The sequence below is a fragment of the Hippopotamus amphibius genome, chromosome 13 (assembly GCF_030028045.1).
Source record: "Hippopotamus amphibius kiboko isolate mHipAmp2 chromosome 13, mHipAmp2.hap2, whole genome shotgun sequence".
Classification (NCBI taxonomy): Eukaryota; Metazoa; Chordata; class Mammalia; order Artiodactyla; family Hippopotamidae; genus Hippopotamus; species Hippopotamus amphibius.
Window position 1 is genome coordinate 47,820,365 of NC_080198.1, and position 25,775 is coordinate 47,846,139.

At 37.2% G+C, this 25,775-nt stretch overlaps 1 protein-coding gene across 5 annotated transcripts in view; it reads right to left on the minus strand.

Moving 5' to 3' along the window:
• Positions 1–3,127: 3,127 nt before the first annotated feature.
• The window catches only part of GOLGA4 (golgin A4), a 99,493-nt gene continuing 76,845 nt past the window's right edge, over positions 3,128–25,775 (minus strand). For 4 of the 5 annotated variants that reach the window (XM_057706914.1, XM_057706916.1, XM_057706915.1 and 1 more), the window contains 8 exons: positions 24,007–24,120; positions 22,174–22,194; positions 21,583–21,651; positions 19,507–19,582; positions 17,338–17,441; positions 12,740–12,826; positions 6,714–6,776; positions 3,128–3,824 (listed from right to left, as the gene is read on the minus strand). In XM_057706914.1, the coding sequence (XP_057562897.1) occupies positions 6,747–6,776; positions 12,740–12,826; positions 17,338–17,441; positions 19,507–19,582; positions 21,583–21,651; positions 22,174–22,194; positions 24,007–24,120 (501 nt within the window). In that variant the 3' untranslated portion in view covers positions 3,128–3,824; positions 6,714–6,746. The remainder of the gene's footprint in view (positions 3,825–6,713; positions 6,777–12,739; positions 12,827–17,337; positions 17,442–19,506; positions 19,583–21,582; positions 21,652–22,173; positions 22,195–24,006; positions 24,121–25,775) is intronic. The other variant, XM_057706912.1, reaches the window with a different exon arrangement.

Here is a 25,775-nt window from a genome sequence, read left to right on the forward strand (position 1 = left end):
CTTGGGACCTGAGGAGTGATATGCCATGAGTTCCCGAGGTTTTCTCTGCCTCATATACGGCTGACTTGGAACCGAAAGAAAAATAGCTACCTGGAAACCGGCAGCAAAGGACCAGGATAGGGGCAGCCTGGCAAGACATAACGCGGTTAGACAACCACCGCTCTACTCTAGCCAAACACCAAAAAAAAAAAACCTCCAGCAAAAACTGATGTGAACCCCCCCACACACACACCCCTGTCAGCAAAGGCCCAGTGGGGAGCCTAGACCTCTAACATCTCCCAGGCTGTAAGGAGGTACCCAAAACTCATGCAGGGTGATGCCAAGAGAAGGCTGAGCAGGGAGCAGGGAGTTTCATCTCTGGTGGGTGGCAATGAGACGTCCCCAGCCCACTCATCCCCGTGATGTCAGTGGAGACCATATGGGAAGCCTGGACTTCCACCCCCACCAGCAGCAACTAGGCCCCCTCCCCCTTCCGACTGCAGTGGAGGAAGAGGAGGCCCGGTGGACAGTACACTTTCACCGCTACCCAAAGGTAGAGAGGTCACCCTCCCTATCACCCCTCCCATGATTCAGTGGAGGTCAAGTGAGCAACTAACTCTATATCCCCACCCAGCAGTGATGAGGAGACCCTCCCCACCTTGGGTATCAAAATAGAGAATCTGGACTTCTATCCCATCCTTTATCTGACAAAGATTTTAAGGCAGCCATAACACATATGTCTCAATGAGCAATTACAAATGTGCTCAAAACAAATGAGAAAACAAAGTTTCAGCAAAGACACCGAACATCTCTGCAAAGAAATGGAAGATATAAAGACACAGTGGGAATTTTAGACCTGAAAAATGCGACTGAAATTAAAAACTCAATGGATGGTTCAAGAGCAGACTGGAGGGGACAAAGGAAAACGTCAATGAACTTGAAAATAGAACAAGAGAAATTACTCAATCTGAACAACAGAGAGAAATTAGGCTGAGGGAAAAAAAACTGAACAGGGCCTCAGGGACTTGTGGGACTGTAACAGAGGATCTAACATGTCATTGAAGTCCCAGAAAGAAAGTAGGGAGAGCAGAAAGGAGATATGGCTAAAACAGTAGTCAATGAAATAATGGCTGAAAAGTTCCCAAATCTGGCAAAAGACATAAACCTGTAGCCTCAAGAAGCTGGACAAACCCTAAGAAAAACCTAAAGAAACCCACACTAAGAGACTTCATAGTCAAATTTCTAAAAACTAAAGACATCACATTATCCTGCAATTATAACTTTTTTAGCACAACGTGTCAGTGTTCACCAGGTTATGCTACAGTAACAAATGATCCCCAAATCTCAGTGGCTTATAATAACTCTTTCTCACTGTTGTTACACATCTGGTCAATGCGTCACTGTCCCAGGGCCCAAGCTAAGGGAGAACCCATATCTCAGTCTCATGGCAGAGATAAAACAGCAACAGCTCAACTATGCAAGGACTCTTAAAACTGCTGCTCCAATGTTGCAAAAGTCATGTCCACTCAAAACTCACTGACCAAAGTCACATGGGCAATCTCAATGTTGGTAGAGACATGCACTCCACCCACTCTAACAGTAGGTACTTCAAAGTCAGATAACAAAACACATGGATGCATATCCAAATACAGGGAGGGAGAGAAGAACCGGAAACAACAGTCCAATCTACCACAGTCAGCTCACTGGGTCACAGATTTTCATTTCCTTCCTGGTTGCCCGTAAAATACACTCATCCTCCTCCCAAAGACTTCCCCAAAGTCTCACCCAATCACAGCATCAGACAGCATGTCCAAGGTCTGATGAGCCGCACTGGGTCTTGAGTTAACTCTTCTTGGAAACCTATGAATGAAAAAGACAAATGACCTGTCCTACCCGCTCCCAATATAGAGTAGCAGACGAGGAAGAGGGACAGACACAGAAACACACTACACGTGCCCCATTTAAAAGGGGAGGGCAGCCCAATCTGCATGTGAGCTAAGCAAGAGGCAGCCTTCCTGCACCAGGGGAATAAGCAACTGGAAAATTATGAGAGATGTACCCATACCTGCATTTTAACCGCGCTTAATCTTCAGAGTAAAATTTTAAATGGCCATATTGTTTAAATGTCGTATGTTCCCCTATGTTTGGTGTTTGGACACTTCTGAAGAATGTAACCACCACGACAAGCCTGACCACAGAGGATCCCAAAGGAAGGCGCGAGGAAACTGTTATTATTACAGAAACAATGGCCGGAGGACGGAAGACATGTCGCAGCCCCGCCTGCACCCCCATCTGCACCCCCACGGCCGCCACGGAGGGTCTGCTTCAGGCACTGCTATTTCAATGCCTCTATGACACTTCAAATCTGGGTGAAGCCCAGTTCTGAAACACAGTGTTCTAAGAGTGTACTGACTCCGAATGCTCACCCACAAGGCGTATCTTTGGAATGTTTGGGGAAAGGGTGCCAGACAAACCTGGCACACAGTCTTCCGACGTGTGTCCATGTCTGGCAACCGAGGCTGCTGAGAGGAAGACAGGTCGGTCCTGGATGGTTCTTTCCAGTGTGCTTACAATATGAACAGCAAGATCGTCATGGAGGATTGAACGAAAGTGACTCATTACACACAACTTAAATGTTCAACAGCAGAGAACATGGTGGTAAATGATGGAATATTGAGAATAAAATATTATGCAATTAAAAATGGTTTCATTTGCGTGCCACTACTAGAGAAAACCCACATGCCACTACTAGAGAGAAGCCTGCGCAACCGGAACAAAGAGCCCACACACAGCAACTAAGACCCGACACAGCCAAAAATTAAAAAATTAAAAAAAAAAAAAAAGGTTTCACAGAAATTTTAATGGGCCTTAATATAAACAGAATTATAAATGTAGGCATGAAGACACACACACACACACACACACACACACACACACACGGCCTATTCTTCTATACATCCATTCACACATTAGAAAAATACTCTAGGATTAAATGCAAAAATAAAAATCTTTCCAAATGCTTAGCTATTCAGCTCTCTTGACTAACAGTTCCTCCTTACATTCACCCAGATTCAACATAAATTCTTAACTAGTTTGAAACAGATTTCAATTTAGGAAAAACACAATAAGCACATTTTATACAGTAAATAAACTTTATTTATCTGTTCTTCTGAGATGACATTGCCAACAGTCACAGATCTTCATACGATACAGTTATGTATTAACTATTTACAATTTACAGTAGTATTTTTTTCCTCTGAAAAATATAAGTACAAAAGCTAAGTAAACAATGAGGTACTGCCATTTCGATTTATCATATATCATAGCTTAAAGAACTAGTCTTTAGCAAATATTCAACAAATCAATGTGGATAAAATAGTCAATTAAATGCTCTAATTTATCAGAAAAAAATCCACTAAGTTTCACCTCAAAATGTATTGCACAAGTCTTTAAAAAAAATCACCCTAAAAATAAATAGGAAAGGCAAGCAGTTCTTTAAAAAGAGGGACAGAAAGAATGGAAGAAAGGAACATTCAACGAGCCCATAAATCAGGTTAAGTTATTTAAAATATCTTCTAAACAACACAGAACTCTTCCCAACAGAAAAACTGAAGGAAAACCCCCGCAAAACCATCACCATTTCTCCACTGATATAATCTTTTTTAAAGGCAGTCTGCAATCTTTCTGTGGGCCAGTGTCAGATTTTTCTTGATCTTCCGGCTACATGAGGGGCCCTGAAAAACAGCTTCGTTCTCTAAGAACAGCAAATGTGCCAAACGTGCGGTTTCCTAGGCCTGCCCAACATCTCTCTCCCCACTTCTTCAAGTTGAAGGCCGGAGCCATGACTGAAAAAGAAAAAGAGTAAAGATAAAGAAAGAAAGAAAATGATATATATACACTACTACGTATAAAACAGATAGCTAACGAGAACCTACTGTATAGCACAGGGAACTCTACTCAAATGCTCTGTGGTGACCTACATGGGAAGGAAACCTAAATATGTATCTGTGTAACTGATTCACTTTGCTGTACACCAGAAACTAACACAACATTGTAAAGCAACTATACTACAATAAAAATTTAGAAAGGAAGGAAGGAAGGAAGGAAGGAAGGAAGGAAGGAAGGAAGGAAGGAAGGAAGCAGGCAAGCAAGCAGGGAAGGAAGGAGGGAAGGAGGGAGGAAGGAAGGAAAGAAGGAAGAAAAAATCTTTTAAAGCTAACTTCTTGAGAGACTTGTTTTTTCAAGTTAAAGTAAAATTATATCAAAATTATATTCTATAGTCTGAGGACTGAAGCAGAAATGTTCTAAATATTAAATCCTAAAGGAATCTTCTAAAAATTACTGTTCTTGGGATGACCTGACTTATAGTCAGCAGTCCTGGAAAGCAGTCTTTTTAAGTGAAACCTGGAACTGCAACCTTTCAGCACGTACTGAAGGTCATGACGAGAGAAGGCCAGGAGTAAACGTGCTGACATGGAAGACTCTCACAAGGATGCAGACTGGATTTAACAGGACAAAGGTTTCTTCCTTTTCCCCTAATGTATTGATTTTTTCTACATATTGCAGTTCTCCCAGGATGCCAGGCACGGCAGCAAAGGACAACAGCATCTTGATGTGAAAAAGCTATGTGTGCCTCATCTGAAATTAACAAACAATTTTAAAACCTTAATATGCTATGAGATATGATGCTAAACCTTCCTATTAAGGTTTCCCTAGTTAAGATGCCAAAAGCCAGTGGTCAAATCAAGTATGAGGTTAAAAATGCATAAAAATAAACTATCAAAAAAAGATTAAGTAATAGAGACAAACTTTTCATATATGTTTTAGTTTTAGAGAAAGTATTAGTCTTCTCAACTTGTAAATGAACAATAAAAGCCACTACTCATGATCTACCTCTAAGAGTTTACTATTTATAAAACTTGCTCAAGACTCATGTTAGTCCTAGAAATCTAGAGAAGGTAGAAAAAAGATCTCCTGTGACATTTAAAACCCTTTGTCCGTTAAAATTTTCAAACGTTAGCCTGAACTGCTGCAGGAAAAGTTCATGCATGATTCAATAATGCTGCACAATGTCAATGTCATGAGAGACCCAAAAAAGGCTGGTAGAACTTTTCTAGTTCAAAAGAGACCTGAAGAACATAACAAAATGCGATGTGCAATCTCTCAATGGATCCTGAAATTTTAAAAATTATGTGACATTATTTGGAAAACCGGGAAAATGTGGATATTAGATATGCATTAGATAACAGCACTGTGCTAACATTAAATTTCCTGAGAGTGATAACTGTATTGTGAGTATGCAGGTAAACGCCCTTGTTCTTAAAGATACTTGGTAAAGTATTTAGTTTACGTTTGCAAGTAACTGTCAAATGTTTGCAAGCACAATGTTTGCAAGCAACCATCCGTCAAATATCAAAGAGGGGAAGATATATATGGACAGAAAGCAAGAGTGAGAGCAAGTGAGAAAATGTGGCAAAACGTTAGTCACTGGGAAATACAGGTGAAGGGTATATGGTTGTTCACGGTAGTATTTTTATAAATCTTGTTTTAAATTTTTCGAACTAAAAGTTGAGGAGACAATCAATCAACAGAAATGCTACAGAGTTACCTTTCAAGTGACAGATGATACTACTTAAATGCAACAAGCATGATACAGTATTTACAATATTATAAACAAAGGTAAATGTTAAGACTCATTGAGTTAGATATGGGATTTGCATGACTAATGATAGTTTTAGATAATCACTAAGGCAAGTTAACTGACATATATTAAAAATAAAAATGAAATTCAAATTAGGCAGAAAGGATATTTAAAGCTAAAAGGTTAAAAAAACGCTGTAAATTAACATTTTAAAACTTGATACTGTCAGTTGAATACTAGCTTAATAATCACACTGAAACTTTAATTTAATTATAATTAAGCTCTATAGATTGTGATCCAACTTGTCACTTGTAAAAATTCTTGCGAAGTTTGAGGTAAAGACGTGTCCGAAATTTTTAGGGGGTACTAAATCACACTAATAGCATGGAGCATATGTGAAGGTGATGGAAGGGGTGTTTAAATATGAGGACAGTGAACTGTGTCCAAACATTTTAGATACCTCCACCTCATTGTAATAATATGTTCATTAGAAACAGCCACATTCAATTAAAGCAGGCTGCCTAAGGGTCTCCTGGGGTCAAATGCATCACTTTGTTATACTGTTCAATCCCAGGAAGTAATAAAACTGCCATTTCTTTCAAAATCTATTTTACTAGTGCTCATTAGTTCAGACTAGCCTTGACTCTAAGCAGGCTTTACAATATTTTACATTCTGGACTCATGAAATACAATCCCTTTTACCTAGAAAATGATTTTTCATTTTTCTCTCACAATCTTTATTAACTTCAAAGACCATTCTTGAGAATTAGAAACAAAAAGAAATGTAAAATACAGAAAAAAAAATTTTGGATTCTTTAGCAAAATTTCAAAGAACAATTTTGAAACTTTCAAATTCTATTGAAAGAACTAAAGTTTCCTAGAATTATGTAACATTTACTGGTGGTAGTGATTATTAATCTATATATTATTAATCTATAAAGCAAAATTAACAGAAAATCCCTATATTAACCCATAGCATAATCATATTTTCATTAAACAAAAGAGCAAAAGAATTCCAGCAAAACGGTTAGTAACATGCAATACATTTGATTTTTTGCACAAAAAGACACAAGACATATTATTCTTCACTCACCACATGCTAACTAAGCACAGACTGATGGTTTACTCAGAAGATACCACTGCGAGGTGAAGTATACTACAAAGCCAGGAAGAAAAAAAGCTTATTGGGTTAGTTTTAAGACTTAACATAACACAGAGATTATATGTGTATATGAGCTTCAAAAGGTTAAACAGAATGTACTTAAATTTCTCCCACATCTCCCCAAATCAAGGGAGGGTAGGCTGAGGAGTCTGTAGTAGGTCCCTCCCATCCTAAGTAAATACAACACTATGTAGTGGAGATTTTACTCGGAACTTTAATTTAAAAATTTAAACAACACAATTACAGATGTACTTTACACTTTAAGTACATATTTACATGATAGATATAATTAAGTCCTAATTATTTGGTTTATAAAAGGACTTCTTTGATAATTCCCATAAAGCACACATTACAATTTGATTTACATAATTTCAATTTACCACCAAAAATTTGGGGGGAAATGTTGATGAATGTGAATACTGTTGTATACATGTTGAATCATCATTCCTAAAGTATGTCAATCTTATCAACGAATAACTCTTGTAATTCAACAGTATATCAGGAATGGTTTCAGGAATGATGACTGAAACCAACGTTTCTATTCAAAGGCACCCAATCTCTGCAAACAGTTTGACTATAGCAACCTTCTTAAATCAATTATATGTCCTATTTAACATGGTCATAAACCAAGATTATTAATTAGCTTCCTAGTTTGCTTTAAAACAGCATCAGCAAAAACAGGAGTTGTTTATAAAATCTGAGTCTATTCTTAGTGTGACCCACCTCAGAAGCATCATTTTACCTTTTATATTTGATGTGCAGTTAGTTAAGAATCAGCAAAATCAAAAGACACTAGAAAATATTTGCAACACACACAACACAATAAGACTAACATCCTATTGGAAAACTGGCAGAAGTATGCGAAATACATGTACGTCCCCTGTGTCTATGCTTGTTAAGTACTGAAAGACTGAAATAATTTAAGTGTCCGTGGATAGGAAATTGATGAACTCAATTGTAGGACATTTATATAATCAACCAATCAAAAGAATAAGGTAAATCAGTTTGTAATGAGGTGGGATAACATAAAAATAAGTGAAAAAAGCAAGCTGTTGCATACTCTCATTTTCATAAAATAAAATACTTAAATGATAAAGGAATAATTATAAACACATAATTATAAAGCTGGGGATGTTCACCACACCATTAGCAAACACGACCTTCTCAAGGTGGAAACAGCTGGGAGGCTGAAGATCATGAAGGTCTCCCTTTCTATGTAATGTTTCTGAACTGTTTGCAAAGTTTTTTCACAATGATCACATATTATGTAATTCTAACAAAATCAAGAGGCAAAATCACTTTTAAGATAGCAAATACATGTTTTACACGTGCAGTATTTTTCACTATGCATCAGTTTTATGTGCATTTGTTTCTTGAACCCACCTTGCATGCATCTACTGAGCCCATGCAAAGGCAAAGGTAAACCTCAACTGGAATGGAAAACTTTTATGCCTAATGATGCTGAAAAGTTCTGATGATTTTATTAATTCAGAGGGGATTTTTAAAATTCCAGCCAAAGGGAGAGAAGTCAGAAATCAGAAACATACTGGTCTCAGGTAAGGACTGATCAAGACCTTGACACAACACAAAGGATCAGCATGAAAGCAAAGCAATAACAAAGTCAACAGAAGATCAATCTTTAAAAATGATTAGAGTGGATGGGAAATGAAAACAAGCCAAATCTTTTTCATCAGAATAGAAAAATTTTCTAATGGAGTCATCAAGAAAATAGCCATCTAGTGTAAATGTGTCATTAAGTTTGCTAGCACTCTAAAGAGAAAAGTGTATTCCTAGAAACACTTTTTTAAAGAGATTTCTATATAACAAAAGAACCTCTCAATTCCAAGAGATAACTTAGCGCGTGATTACAATAAACTTTCTTACTGTAATTATCCTACATAAATAACACTCTCTTTATTTTATTTTTTTTACACTCTCTTTAAAAAAAGAAATTTGATGGTGTACTTCTAAGGCGGTCTTATTCAATTAGACAATTACACATGCTAAAAAGTTGTATTCACTCTTGCAACCACCCTGAAACTTCAAACACCCAGTTTACTCTGGCCATTTAAACTACCTAAACCATCACAAAGTCAAGTATCAGGCACAATAAGCTAAAAATTGAGAGAAGGAAAAAGCCTGCTCTGGGGAACACAAAGGTAGGTGCACTTGCTATGTGCACTTTCTTTAAATTCTGCCTGCTGCATATAAGACAATTTTTTCCCACTTAAAAGAAATCTAAAACTAAAATTTACAACTAACAATACTTTAAAGGAAAAGAAACCTTAGAGACAGAATAATCCAACACACTCATTTTACCAATAAGGGCCGGAAGTATGAAAAAGGTTTGCTCAGAGTTACACAGGTGCTGAGCTGTTGAGAGCTGGCTCTCACCACAGCAAAGCTGCATGTGGTAGCACTCAGAAGTGCAAGGCTGGAGAAGGGACAGTTTTTAAGCTCGTTTCATTCCTATAAAGTGACCTATCGTAGTGAGGCCTTTCATGATTTGTCTTACACACATTATTAGTTTACCTTTCCAAGTTTCATTTTCTAGGAAAGACTAGTTCTACACATCGCTGCATGGTAGCTAAGGAACCATCACCACCAGCCCCACCATTAATCACAAAACTCCAGCACAGGCACCATACGTACTTTGGTTCTCCAACAACCCTAACAAGATAATACTAGTTTTGTGAAGAAACAGAGGCTCTGAGACTTGTCAAATGAAGGACTAGAACTCCTTCTCTACACGTTATAACCCTCAAATAAACCAGACTTTACCTATGCTTTATAATCTAATCTTACTTGACAGATAATCGTTTCTCATCTACAAAATATATTCTTCAAATTAGGTTAAACTCTGAAACCACTTGTTAAACAATTACTGTTCTATTCTGTAGTGGGGTTTTTCAAATAAAGAGTATAAAACTCACTAAAGAGAGGGGAGATATGGCACAGAGGGGATGTACTGAAAAATACCTCACCAGCAGCCATGGACAGCTTTTGACCAACGCCACAAAGCAAATATATAATTACTAGGGTCATAAAGCAAAGTTTTTAGAGTGCATTCCTCCTCGAGTACCTGCTAAATAACGTAAATGCTGACATGGCCGCACATTGCCAGCAAGAGTGCAATCCACGCTCTCTCGAGCATCCCGCACACGGACAGGGGAGGCAGCTCTGCAATGTGACAGGGTTTGTCTGGGTAACTTATACCGGCTTTGTGGCCCCCAAACCTAAAATAACAAAACAGTCAATATTGCTGACTTTTAACAGAGGGGAAACTGTAGCTGTGGTTACAACAAATTACAGAAATAGTCCATCTGGAACAAATTTGAAGCTAATGTGACTAAAGAGCTTTTAAACAATTATTTAATAAAACCCTAAAAAGCTTTGCTTTCTAGACATATAGATATCTTTCTTTTGGATACTTCCATAGAAAAAGAGAAGTCACTATTCTTAGCAGTGTTTTGCTCTAATCAGCTACAGCTCACCGGGGTATAAAATAAGCTGTAATTTCTTCAGGAGATTTGTTCAAAGACAGTGATTCTTGTCGCTCATTTTATGAATGACAGCAATCTTCAGGCAAATGTGACTTATGTTTCAACTTTCTCAATCAACAATAATTTTAATTTTCCATCAAATAAGGAAACAATCATAAGGAAACAATCATAAGTCACTCTATCAAGTACCAAAAACCTCTTTATACTGACAAAAGGTAACTCAAATCGATTAAGTCATCTTTGGGATCTCCCTCACATCGTGCTCACTATAACTTATTTCATATTTCCAAAGCATCTATTTTTATTATTTGAATTACATTATTTAAGCATATCTTTTATTGACGTATGAATGAATGGATGCTAACTCTTCCCCCTAAAATTAAAGGTTCCACAAGGTCAACAACCGTATTATCCATGTCTTCAGTTTCCCTATATTTGCCGTAACACATAAGATGCTACAGAAAAAACCCAAACGAACTTTTTGGCCAACCCAATAGAAGAGTGGTAGGTGACTGTCGACTGAACTCATTCATTAAGCAAAAGATAATGATGGATGAGGCTTTGCTTAAAATAGTAGTGGAAAGAGTGGAACTTCCTTTCTGGGCAGGTTGGCCTCTGGGATACGAAAGGATTATATCAAGAAGGATCAGTCACCACTTCATCCCTATCTAGAATGAATACCATTTTATACATGAATGAAGAGTGTAAAGTTTTTCAAGATTTCTTTTTAGTTAAACTTAAGAAAATTTTCCGTCTGCCTTAAAAGGTTTTTAGATGGTTTACTATTTACATGTAATCAATTCAATTAGTTTCCTTCGAGACAAACCAATCTAAGGCTGCATGTGTGTGGGAGGGTGGGCGGTAATGTTTCCTACCACATATGCCAAAGCAGTGACTTAGGATGAGTTTATATTATACTCCAAATCCTGACAAAATGCAGACCAACAGTAAGAGGAAGGGTTGGCTATATCTCAACATCAAGATAATAAAGAGGCTACAGGAGAATGAACAAAGATAATAAAAGCTTTCTATTTACATCATTTTAAGAATATTTTCTTAAACTGGACTATAACGACGGAATTGTGTCCACAGGCTCAAACTGCACTGGAGGTTTTTGTTTTCAGAAAGACAAAGTTGTTTTACTCAGTGAAGAGGAAAACCACTGAGTGGACTACAGATTATAGAACTGGATGTTTGCTATAATTTAAAACAACATTCTCTCTACTGATGGAAGGGCATACATTATAGTTACATAATTCTTCATCAAAAATATCTATAACCAGAACTAACTACAGAGGTATGACAATATTTTTCAGACCACTAGGTACCAGGGAGAAAAGCTTTACAAAAAAACAATTAAAGGATAAACAAAATAACTGCAATTGTCCCAGAAAATATACAATAGGTAAATAATACAATATACAACGGAGTATTAGGACAAAAGTCAGGGACGCTGGGATGACGTTGGAGGAAGTCAGGAAGAGGTGAGAATATACAGTGGGTCGAAGGAGAGTAACTTCATGGATGGCTGATAAGTGCTGGGGGTATTTAGTCTGGAGGGTAAAAACCTCCCATCCAGGCCATCTCCAGGTTTTTGGTTGAGTTCCAAGGGTCAGAACAGATTGGCAACCACAACAGAAAAGGAGATTTGGGCTCAAGATAAGCCGGAATTTTGTAAGAAACACACAGTCTATAGAGATAAGATGGGATTCTTTGAGAGTAGTTACTTATTGACTTAGTCCTTCTTACCAGAGATACTCAGACATGGGCTAACCCATCACTAAAGAATACATCTTTGTTTGCTTTAAATAGGAGAGTGAAAAAAACAGCAGTACTGGGATCATGAAATAGGTAAAGAAACTGGGGGGAAGCTGTGGAAGAGCTGCAGGCTATTCGCAAGACAAGAAAAGGAAGCAGAAAGAGAAAGCAAGGGGCCAGACAAGAAACAGCACAAATTCCATACTGTGCTCAGAATGGATCTTCTTACTGTATTATTGGTCCAGGGCAAAAAGAAGTTAGGCAAGTGAAATTTTGCATAATTTATGAAGTGTGTGTTTGTTTCATTTCAATCACAGCTGACTTCTAATCTACAAGTAAAACACCTAACATCGTGATATAATTTGGTCTAAAAAATTACTGGGTATACCAGAATAAATGCCTTTTCCATCCTTCCCATAAACAGCCCAAGTTCCAGAAATCGCATACAGTGCATACTGGTGTCAACCTCATATATACTATTAAAAAAGACTGTTCTTTCTTTGAGGGCATCCATTCAGATTTGCCCTCAGTTTAATTTCCTTAAGGTAGTTTCACTTTCATTTTTCTGGCTATAGTACAATAAAGATGAAAATTTTTAAATTTCTCTTACCAACTCAAAGCCTTTGTAAATGAGACAGAACGTAAAACAGACGAGATAAAGTCGTCTTCTATCTATAGCCTATTCTTAAAGCTTACCATGAGCCGAGCATCTTCTCTTTCCAAAATTTTCTGAGTCTGATCATCAGGGAACTTCAGTACAGTGGTTATAACCTTTGCCATGGTCTACAAGAAAGACAAGAGACGGTCACTAGACAGTGGAGCAGATGAGTCTCACCCCATTCTGACATGTTCTGCTGGTGGAATTCTTTAGTGCTCTCAATGGAAGCCACGACCAAAGAAGTATGATGTGAAGGTACTGGTCAAGGAAATAACAGCCAACGCTACAATTTCAATTTGAAAGGACCCCTCACAATGTCTGGGTAGATATTATTTTAAGAAGATGTATTTACAATAGCATGAAGCTATATAAAGTTCTAATGCTCTCGGCCCTTTGTCTTATTAAAATGAAACTTTATTACTCATTCATTTTATAAGGCTTTTTATTTATAGAAATCTATCTAGTAAGTGATGTATTGCCAAAACATATGCTCTAAATAATCAGAATTAGATACTCCCACGTTCAGCTTTAACTAAATCACATCATATATCTCATAAACACGGGCTACTGCATGAACATGAACATGCTTATAGGTACTTTTTAAGACATGCAGCACATCAGCCTAATAGAATACAAATTACATTTTAAATAAACACAAGATGTTTTGTTTGGTAGTAAACAGGATGAGTCAAAACATTACACATGGTGGCTTGCAAAACAAGATCATAAACTGTGCAGATCTAAATAAATATACCGTAAGTCAGACTGTCACCCATAAGCTCGTGGAAAATTCTCCTCAAAGGCTGAAATTCCCTATTTTGTATCAAGATGAGATGGTTTGAGGGAGACAGAGAGGAAAGAAGATACCACTTATGAAATAAGTAGGATAACAAGTTCAGCGCTTACATACAAATTCAGGTACTAGTGCTCTCCTGAGGATTAGTAGTAGTACTACTCTCTGTAGTGCTACAGAGGATGGGAGGCTCACCCAGAAAGCTGACTCTAACATTCTTTGCTCATAGTTACAAGACTGTGTGTGTGTACTGGGGGGGGGATGGTGGTCACTGAGCAAAAGAGCGACTAGAGTTAACCAAAATTTTAGGAACACACATCATTAGAAAAAAAGCATAATTATTTCCAGGAAGGAAAAGAACTACATTTTTTAAATTCCTATTATGTGCTAAGCCTAGGCAAGGCACTTTACATATTCCTAATACTTACTTCAACGAACAGAACAACTAACACTATTCCTCAACCACAAACCCCACAAAGAGCAAGATTTTAGTTTCAGCCCCCCTCCCCTCCTTTTATCTTTGCCTCTGCCAGCTTGATGATCAAAAAAATACCTTTAAAACAACTTAGTTCCTGGAGAATTCCAAAAGCATTTTACAAAAACCCTCATCCTTTAAATTGTTATTGCCTAGACAGAACAGAATCTTCCGTGCTAAACTGAAGTCTAGAAACTAAGCATATACGTGGCATGAAATGGCAAGAGAAATATGAAGTAGTAACTATTTCAATATTCATTTTATTAGCACTCTGGACATTTTAAATGGTTTCTGGTATACTATCTATGAAGACTGTTTTTAGGAAGTACCAAAAATCTAAAATTCAGGGATTCACAATTATAGGGAACATTAATTTCAATAGCTTATCAAGTTCAAAGAACCCAAAAGCCCATTTATATTCACTATGAAACTGTATAGTGCACATCTATGCACAAACATGTCTGTCAAAAAAACCCAAAAAAATAAAAACCCAACTCTGACTAGTTGCCTCTTCACACTTCCTAGACAATGTTAAATGGGAAACGCACCTCTAAATTCATCAGTGATGCCACCGCATTTGCAGCTGATAACCCAGTAAAGACCTAAAGCTCTTCCCTGGCTTGTCAGAAAACACTTCAATGCAAAGCCCAGGCTCTTTGCCAAACCTTGGGAAAGAAATCAGACTGTCTACTCTACATACAATATCCTTAGGCCCTGGGAAGTAAGGAAAAGTTCAAATGAGCCACCTGGCTTAGAAGTGGCCTCTCCTGCCAGGTTTTCTTTAGGGAATGGAGTCAATAAAGGGTAGAATGAGAAACACTTTCTATTGAAAAGGAGAACAGGCTGAATTTAAGCATTGAACATGGCATGGAGGCTCAAAACCCAAGAAAAAGACAGTGCAAGGACAGAAGAAAGAAGGGGAGTTTACTTAACTTTGTACTATAAGAATGTGTATCACACATGTGGTCTTAAAAAAATCATCTGCCTCATAAAATAAGGAACACTGTGCAAAAGCAGATGAAGAAAGACAGGTGGGATGACATACAGAGCCTGCTGAACAAGAAACAACGGCAGGTGGTGATCAAATCACAAAGGCCACAATGTATTCGGGCTCATTCTAAACCACAACCTGGTCTCCATTTCAAATTCTTTGCTAATGTATAGAAATTAGGCAAATTAACAAAAGAAATGTCTAAAAATAGCTCTGATTGTGTCAATCCCTGCTCCATAATTTTCAGAGTTAGCCCCCAATAACCTACAGGTAAAACTCTGAGAACATTCCAGGCCCTCCACGCCCTGCAGCCCTAAGCAGAGTCACTTCCACCTCACAGAGCCAGTGTTTTGGTTGGAATGCACTACTTGGTTATTCCAAAGCCCACACTCAATGTCCTGTCTTGGAGCTTCTGTCTGGGCTTTCCTCCTGTCTGAGCTCATCTATCAAAATCTATACCCCCTTGTAAAAGCCTATATATACACCTCCTCCTCCATGATGTCCTTGAGCTTCCCACAAGTAAATATGAGGACACTGTGCCTCTCTTCAGAGCCCTTGCTACCGTCTGCATCATACTGTGCTTAGTAAACAGCTCCACTTTCCCACTATATGGTAAACACCTTAAAGTTAGGGATGATGCCAGTTTTCACCATCCTAACCATCACGGCAATAAGCAAAGGGCCACATATAGTAAGTGCTCAATACATATGCAGTAAATTAAACTGGATATCTACTACTTTTCAGTACTGACTTATAAAATGTGATGTCAGAATGAGAAACTACTCATTCTTAGTAACCAGAAAAGCACACTGAATGCTGAAGACAAAGATCAGAGAGAGCCCCGCAACACGGATTCCCAGCCACACGTTAGGTGGGGCTGCTTGTGCCTCAAGGACGTCCCTTCTAGCTGTCTCCCAAGTCACAGCCTAGGCGGCAATGCAGAGCCCTGAGAGCTCAGGCTGAGACTGGGCTGAACTGGCACCAGAAGACACTGGAGGCTAAGGCAGTCACACTCTCTTCATTTTGCAGACTGAGAAAAGGCTAAATAATTTATTTAGCAACAACTTTGGGATCATAGCTTTAGACTCACGAATAAACCAAAGGAACTAAAGTTCCTCAGAGGCTATTTTTCTTAAAGAAATGCCTCTCCCCCTTCCCTGACATAACAAGGTAACTTTAAATTATCTACCCCACCTCAAATACAGGCTGCTATCCAATCAGGGTATACATAATAAGAGAAAGTTCCATTTCATTGGCTTTGTTTTTTAAAGGTAAGGAGAAAAATAGTTTTAGCTATCCTTTGAATTAAAAAAAAAAGTCCTTATTAATATATGAATTAATATATTCCTCCTATGATTCATGTTCAGGACCACACTAGACATTAATTCGAACTATCTCATACAGTGAAATTAGATTTCTATAGTGTCAAGGATTCAAACAACTTCTAGCCCTATAGCTCCTGGTATATAGCTGAGTCTACAATTCATAATATTCTTAAGAGATTTTCTTATGTCCTTATTTTTAGATCTTAAATATATTTACCAAATCAATCCCTGAACTGGTTTAGCACTCAGTAACCCCCACAGACCCATAAATTAAAACACTGGTAATTTCTTAGAAAACTCCTTATCCCATTCTCAGCCAACATAACGAGGACAATGTAAAAGTGCATGAAGGTAAAAAGTTGAAACAATATCAGAAACAGAAATTGCCTCAAATGAAAAACTGTGTCTGAGGAAAGGCTCATGAGTTTCCCTAAATGCAATCAATTTTCAATTAAAGACATAGTTACAAAAGGTCCCATATAAGGCTCTTTTAAAAACACTGCAGAGGATACAAATAACAGTAAGACGAGACTCTACGCTCAAGGACCTTATAATAAAGTTAACATTCTAGAAAACAAATTAACCAAGCATTATCACCTATTCAGTGTGGTTATTTTTTTACACTGACTAAATATAGTATTTCTAAATATCCCCACGAAGTCATTCTTAATTAGGACCATTCCAATACTGTCCACACTATCCTCAAGTCTCCATGAAAATGAAATCTATTCTCCTACCTTTCAGATTTGAAGTCAAAAATAAAAATAGCCACACGCTTCACAAAGCATTAAGCTAATGAAATTTTGAATTTTATTATTTAGCATCATCCACCAGTATTTCCTAAATTAATATTTTATAAATGTAAACAAATATAAGCAAGACCTGCCAATTCACTTGTGCAAACTGAGAGCAATGACACAGTTACCTGTTGCCTACTATCAGCATGTGCGGTCTGCTACCAGCAAACATACGACACTAATATGTGTATTAACAATGGGACACATCTCCTTTTAAATTAAACCACGTGCCAAATCACCAGACAGGATTTATACCTTAGTCTCACGACCCATCATATACTCAAAAAGCACTTTTCGCAAATACTCAAACTCGGTAGGTTCTCCAAAGAGCGAGACATCAGTATGGTACAAATTGCCACCTGTCAAATAGAAAAACAGATCAAATTGTAAACACAAAACCAGAGAAGCTACCTATTACTTAGAAAAAAACAAAGTAAAAAAACAATCAAAGGAACAAAGAGGCATCACTCTTGTATTAACTGTATTATTATATTGTATGTATTATACTGCATTACATTACATATACACTAAGCATTCCAACTGGTATTTTTCCCTTGGAAGAGAAAACAAGAATTATTACAGCAATTTTATTTCTCACATCCCCCCAGCCTCACTCTTCTTCTTCATCTTTCTGTCATGACAATTTAAAAAGACTAGACCTAGGGAATACAAAGACTCCTTAAAACTGGTATTTCTCTCCTAAATATTATGTGGTTGGCTTCAGATATTCTACAATGACTAAAGTGAACAACCATTTTTATTTTGTTAAGGAGTTTAGTAGCTCAGAATAGCGTCCTAGTTTTTCTAGTATTCCAAACCTAAAAGCACTAGAGTTTTAAATCAAGTTTTCTAAACTGTTTTGAAACACAAGGTAGATCAAATAACTTGAAAATGCATGAAATATTAACGTCATTATAGTGGTTTTCAGATACTTTGATTCAACATCTTAAAAAGACTGTCATAAAATTTATAGTTCATCTATTAATCAAGCTCCATTTCAATCTAAAACTAAAGAATAAATACAGTTCAGGTATATGAAGTCACGTTATGACTAACTGTAATCTGAATAAATTCATAATTATGTAAAGTCTATACTTGCATCCACTTCCATAAGAATGGCACACTAGGTAATCTGAAAAGCCTTCTGCACAAGAAACATCTAAAAGCACAGCAAAGAGATTAATGTGCAAATTCAACCAGACTGCTTGGATTGCTGATAGGATTAAATGAGTTGATAGACAAAATGTGTTTTATAACAGTGCCTGACACTTAGTGTTATATATGTGTCAGTTATTTAAAAAACTGTACATATGTATTCATTTTACAATTTAAAACTGAGAAAAAAGGAAAACTAAGTATGAAATTCTTATACGTTGAAATTAAAAAAAAAAAAAAAAAAAAATCAGTACTATTCTCTATGCACTGCTGGGCACTAAGTCAGCAGTTCTATGCTAAGACTCACATATGTTGACCTAGCTATGGCAAACAGTCTTTGCAGCAGGAGTCTTCTCTGCAATGAGCCATAGGAAACTTCCAAGTTGGTTTTCTCTTCTTTTTGAAGTGTGTTTTGGAAAGAATTTAAAGCGAGTCCTTGTTTAATTAAAAAATTATGTAATATCTTATGCTATCTCACAACAATAAGTAAGAGCTTTCAAAGACAAAAGAATGTGAAATGGTTTAGATTCGTGCCCCAGTGCTTTCCATGAAAAAGCAAAAAGGTTTACAAAACATTTAGCTACATAAAACTATTCTTAATGCAGGGAGGTGGTAAAACTGAGGATGGGAAACTGTTAGGAGATTATTCAGAGATTATTTGAAGTCACAACTATCTCAAGGGAACAACTCAAGCTCACCTTTAGAATGCTTTTTAGGTAGCATACATAATTTAAGTTAAGTGAATAACACTTCCAAATCATCCTTCCCCACCTTGAAATAAGTATTTTTATGAATTATTTTCCCCTTAAATCCTGGTTTAAAAATAGCTGTTACAGCATTATTGTAACAGTAAAAAACAGTAAAAATAGTAAAAACCAATAAAAAACATGTAACTCTGCACTTGTATGCGTGCATGTAGTGGATTACATAACTGTTTGGATACACACAGAAGAGTCTGGAAAAATATACGTAAAGTGTAAACTAGGTCCATCTGGAGAGTGGAGAATGAAGTGGCAACTTGCAGTTTCACTTAAACACAGCAGCACTGTTTGATTTTTTTTTTACAACAAATATGCATTAATTTTGTTTTAGATTACTACCGTTCTTTCCATAAAATCAGTTGTTATTGGTGAATTACAAAGGTAAAATATATTCCTTGTAAAGAATGAGATTAGCAAAGACAAAAAAGAAAATCATCTGGAAGTCCACCAATATGAGATAACCATAGATAACATGATGAGATAACAAAGATAACATGATCATTCCTACCTTTGTAAGGTGTTCCCACAGTTGTTGTATATACATTCTTTTCATATTTCCTCAAACGATCTTCTAAATTGTGAATCTAAAAATAACAAATATTCTAATCATATCATGATTCATATGGAAATCATACATTAAAAAATACTGTAGTCACTAGATTTTTTTTAATGCTGAATACAGAATATAAGCCAAAAAATTAATACAAACATTTTCTTAGATATGACACCAAAAGCAAAGACAACAAAAGAAAAAACATACAAAACGTCTGTACCTCAAAGGACATTATCAAGAAAGTGAAAAGATAACCCACAGAATGGGAGAAAATATTTGCAAATCACAGATCTAATGAGGGACTTAAATCCAGAATAAAGAACATTTACAACTCAACAACAACAAAAAACAAATGATCCAACTTAAAAATAAGCAAACGACATTGCTCCAAAGAAGATATACAAATAATAAGATGCCCTACATCATTAGTCATTAGGGAAGTACAAATTACAACCACAGTGAGATACCACTTCATACCAACGAGGATAGTTATAATCAAAACACTTGCTGGGGAGAACGTGGAGAAGTTGAAATTCTTACACATTGTGGTCAGAATGTAAAATGCTGTCCACGATGTAAAAGCATTTGATGTGTCTTCAAAAGCTAAACATATAATTACCATATGATCTAGCAATCCCGCTCCTAAGTACATAACCCAAAGAAGGAAACAGGTATTCAAACAAACACTTGTAAACAATGTTCCTGGCAGCACTATTCACAACAGGCAAAAAGTGGCAATAACCCAAACATACATCAACTGGCGAATGAGTTAACAAAATGTGGTGTTATCCCTACAACGAAATACTACCCTGCCGTAAAAAGCAGTCAAGTACCGACGTACACTGCAGCATGGACGAACCTTAAAAACATCATGCTGAGTGAAAGAGGCCAGATTAAAAAGGTCATGTATTATATGATTTTATTTACATAAAATACTAGGAATAGGTAAATCCACAAACACAAAAAGCAGATTAGTGGTTGTGAGAGTCTGGAGGGAGGAGGCAGTGGGGAGTGACTGCTTAATGGATATGGGATTTCCTTTTGGGGGTGATGAAATATTCTGGAACTAGATAACGGGGATGGTTTCAAAACACTGTGAATGAACTAAATATCAATGAATTGTGCATTTAAAAATGGTTACAATGGTTAATTTTATGTTATGGGGTTTTTAACACTATAGAAATAATCAATACAAAAACTGTTATGCTAGGACAGTTTGAAGATTTGAGGGTGCTAAAAGAAGAGAATTTTAAAGCAGTAAACGAGATAAATGAGGAAAGTGGAAACACTAGGAAATAGAAAAAAAAACAAAGTAACACTGGGACTTACTACCTATCGTTATGAATTTTAAAAAAATATATTATGAAAAACTTCAAACATATTCAAATACAGAAAATACAGTACAATTAATGCCCCTATACCCATCCATCACCTAGTTTCAACAATTATCAGCAATTTTGTATATATGAATTTTAAGAAAATTGGAAATTCCTAGAGATTTAGCCTTCAAACTGAGCCTGCTGACTCCGGTCACTCAAGACTTCCTAAATATCACGCACCATAGATATACATATACTGGTGCATCCTTCTAGGTGTCCACATATGGTCATATGTAAATCGAATTACTGGATAATATATGGGCAAATAATATTAAATCAAGACAATTTATCCACTAGGAAAAAGTAGTGAAGATTGATGTTAATGTATTTTCCCTCTGATAAAAGCAAAAATAACTCCTTTGTTATTAAGTTATGACAAATTAAACAAACTGTTATCCAAAATGTTAAGCACTAGAATAACAAGATGCAAATGCTCTTGTTTAAATGCATGTGATCACAAATTTACAAAGCTACCCTCTAGCGCTTTCGGATTTAGGAACAAAACTTCCTGTGTAAGACAAGATTGCAAAGTCAACTAATAAAGAAGTATTAATCTGTTCTTTTTTAAAAATTAGCTAAATGAGTTCCAAGAACTTACTAACAGAAATCAAGTAAGTCATCTCAAAATAAAAGGCACCAATTAGACCTGTACCTGTTCTCTGAACTCCTGCTCTTTCAACTTTGAATCACTGATGAGAGTAGTCTTCTGTGCTAGTTGTGTCTGAAAGAACAAGAAGTCAGATCTGAGATGCATATGGGTTTCATCATTGTCTGGACACATTACTATACTGCTTGGTAAATTTTTCCTTGTTAAAACAAGTCTCTTGAGACTTCCCTGGTGGCACAATGGTTAAGAATCCGCCGGCCAATGCAGGGGACACAGGTTTGATCCCTGGGCTGAGAAGATCCCACATGCCATGGCAACTAAGCCCATGTGCCACAACTACTGAGCCTGAGCTCTACAGCCCACGAGCCACAACTACTGAAACCCAAGCGCCTAGAGCCCATGCTCCACAACAAGAGAAGCCACCGCAATGAGGAGCCCACACACCGCAATGAAGAGTAGCCCCCACTCGCCACAACTAGAGAAAGCCCATGCGCAGCAACAAAGACCCAATGCAGACAAAAATAGATAAATGTTAAATCTTTAAACACAAAAGTCTCTTTATGTTTTAACTTGAAATACAGAATGCTCCTGAAAATGGACTACCTTCACTCAAATTCAATGAAAAACTAGTCTTACCTGTAGCTCCATAATTGTTACCTAAAAATGGAAAAGAAAAAAAAAAAATTAGTGCATATAATAAAATCTACAAGAAACAATAAAATGGAGCAATATGAAATCACAATGAAACAAAAATTTAGTGTTATAGTCTTAAGAGAGTGGTTAGATTTGAGATGAGACAACTTTAAATATTTGCTTTTAAACCTGGTCTCTTTTGCTATACAAACTATTAAAACATAAATATACATAAACATAGGTAAACACAAAGAAAAATGAGTGGAAGGTCACCCACCAAACTCCTAACAATGATTAGCACTTTGGAAAAGGAGGTACCCACCAGGAAGGATTTAGCTATATACTTCTGTATTATCTGACTTTTTTTTTTTAAGCAAGACTATATTCATCTATTATTTGTGTAATTTTAAAAAATTAAACATATTAACATCTATTTATAGCATATGGGCCCTTTAGGGAAAATTCTAAAGGACCATTTCCAGGAATCCACTCTACACAATAATCACAAATTATTTTTTACTGAACTCAAGACATGCAGTTCAAGATGTCCCAGAGGCACCAAAAAAAGATGCTCAAGAAGGAAAAGAATAAAAATTCATAAATAATAAAACAGAAAAATATTTTTTAGAGTAGAAATAAAAGTTAAGGGCATAATTATATTCCAATAAAGAGCTTTAAAAAAAAAAGCACAATGAGAGGGTGGGAGGGAGTCACGGGAGGGAGGGGATATGGGGATATATGTCTAAATACAGCTGATTCACTTTGGTGTACAGCACCAACTGGCACAACAGTATAAAGCAATTATACTCCAATAAAGAGCTTAAAAAAAAAAAGTTAAGGGCAGTCTCTCCTTTCTTATGCTACAAGGTAAAGGACTCAAAAGACCTCCTGAATATTAATTTCATAATGTTTCAATACTCTATGGCATCTTGACACAGGCCTCAGTGCCACTATATGCAACACTGATACTTACTTTGATACTAAGGAAAAGAACATGTTACAGAGTAGAATACACATATTCCCCCATAGGAAGCAACATTTAATAGCACCAAGTATATTCATATTGTGACTAAACAAATAAATAAATAAATAAGTAAAACAAAACAGTAGAACTTAGTAGCTATTAAAGAGCGAAAGAGGACTTCCTAGGTGGCGCAGTGGGTAAGAATCTGCCTGCCAATGCAGGGGACACGCGTTCGAGCCCTGCCCCAGGAAGATACCACATACCACGGAGCAACTAAGCCCATGAGCCACAACTACTGAGCCTGTTGCCTAGAGCCCGTGCTCTGCAACAAGAGAAGCCACAGCAATGAGAAGCCCGTGTACCACAAGGAAGAGTAGCCCCCACTCGCCACAACTAAGAAAGCCCACACGCAGCAATGAAGACTCAACACAGCCAAAAATAAATAAATACATAAAATAATAAATAAATCTTTAAAAAAATTATATGAATTTTTAGCACAAAATATAGAAATCTACAATTATCATATTTTCTATGGACCAGTTTTGGCTCTGCCCCAGAGCTATGAGGTTCTATGGCTTCTGCTGTTCTTTCCATGGGAAAGACTGAGAAGCACTGGTATCACAGAAACACCTAGGCTCTGAAGTCTGGCAGACTGGGTTTATATTCCCAATAGAATATTTATTGTGTGAGTGTCAACATTTTATTTAACCTCTTTGAACCTCAGTTTCACTGTCTATAAAAGAAAGGCAGGTATGTCCCCCCTGAAAGGCTCTTGCTAGGACGAGATGAGGCAGGTGTGTACGTTAGTGGGTGAGCCAAAGGCGGCGACAATGTTTTCGAGAAACGTGTGGAGCCAAGTCCAGTTCCCTCACTTTATCATCGCCGGGGTTCTCCTCCTGCTCTAGCCTTTGCTTGTATTTCTTCTGCAGCTCCTCAAGTTGAGTCTGTAGATCCATTACTTTTGCAGTCATTTCTTCTTCACGAGCCTTTAGAATAAAAAAATATGCTACTAAATATGTCAAAATGAATGTAGCAAAGAGGCAACAAGATACAGAGCTAACTGCCTTTGCAGGAGAAAGCAACACCCACACGTTTTTTGGGAGCACAAAGCACTGTTTTTTACTGTAATTCATTACTGTGCTCTCAACACCTTCCTTCCTGCCCCACTTTTAACTCCAAGCCCCTTTTAAAGCTGCTCACTATTCCTAGGATCACTTTTCCCACCCTCAGTCCTCCTGTCTCCATTCCATAAAGCTCATCAAGCTGTTTCTTTCCCCTTAAACTAGGGTCCCCAGCTTTAAGCCACACTCAGGTGTATAACAGCATTGTGACAGAACTATAATAAAGAACCTCTGTTTTAAGACTTCAGCCTTTTCTACACTAGGATTTGATTTCCAGAAAATATCCAACATAAACGAGCTTTATGCACAGCCCTGCTCAACCAGCTGGCAACCTACTGATCACAAGCAGCTGTGGGGGTGTCTCCTCAGCCCCTTGGGAAGGGCTGCACGAATCAAGGTGGCTCCTTGTCCTCGTCAGACACCTGTGCACCCCCTACACAACTGCCTGCAAACCACACCAGGGGTTCTTTGGAGCAAAGTGTTCAACTACAAATCTATTTCTGAAAAAAAATTACTGTCCAATGTATGGTAACTAATGTGATGTATCCATTTGCCCTGAACTTTGCAGAAAACAGACAAGACTGTGACTTATGGGTTCAGAAATCCTTCTTATAAAATTTGGCATTCGAATCCTTCTCTCTTCTGCTCTGACTGCCCTGGTAAAAGGCTGTTGCCCATCTTTAAATTTTTCCATTTGTCTTTGATAATTGCCATCATTTGTTGTACAAAGCAGTCCAGACCTCTCCTTGCCCTTATAAATCTTGCAATAACCTTTGTGCTAAAAGAACATCTGGCACTGGAATATTGATCAGATTTGAGTAATGAAGACAGGACAAGTGTTTGCTGAGTAAGAGGCTAAACAGGAAAACAGCCACAAGCGGGTATCTGATTTAACAGAAGCTGACTTGCCAGAACCAAGAAACATAATTCACACACACACACATACACAACCTCAAGGCACAAAATAAATCAATGAACCACGAGACACCTCAAAAATCTAACTTTAAATAGCACTTGTCATGAAAGTTAGACCAACTAAAAAAGAGTGAACCCCTTCTCTCAACATAACCAAAAAAAGCAGGGGTCTCTTGTAAACAGCTTCCTTCAACGTCTACCCACTAAGGCCCTCTAACCCAGCCTCCACTCCTAAAACACCACTGACCAGAAACTATTATAATTCGGTAACTGCCCACAATCCTGGTTTATTTACTGTTTTCACTCTACCAGCACGTATCTTGTGTGGGTATCTGTGTCAATGTGGTCTAGCCTTGTTTGAAAGGATCACCTCTTACAGCTACTTATTCAGTTAGGTCCAGATTCTGATATGACAATTAGCTATGTCTGACATTACCTTTTACAGCTGGAGATACCAACCTAAAGCAAGCCCCTCCAAGAACTGGAAAAGACTCCTTCATGTGTTACTTCTAATTTAAGAAACAGTTCTATAATTTCCTTTGTAAAAGCTTTGTCTTCTTGAAGGGGGAAAGAAAGCAATACTGCTTGCTCTGAAGTAAAAACAG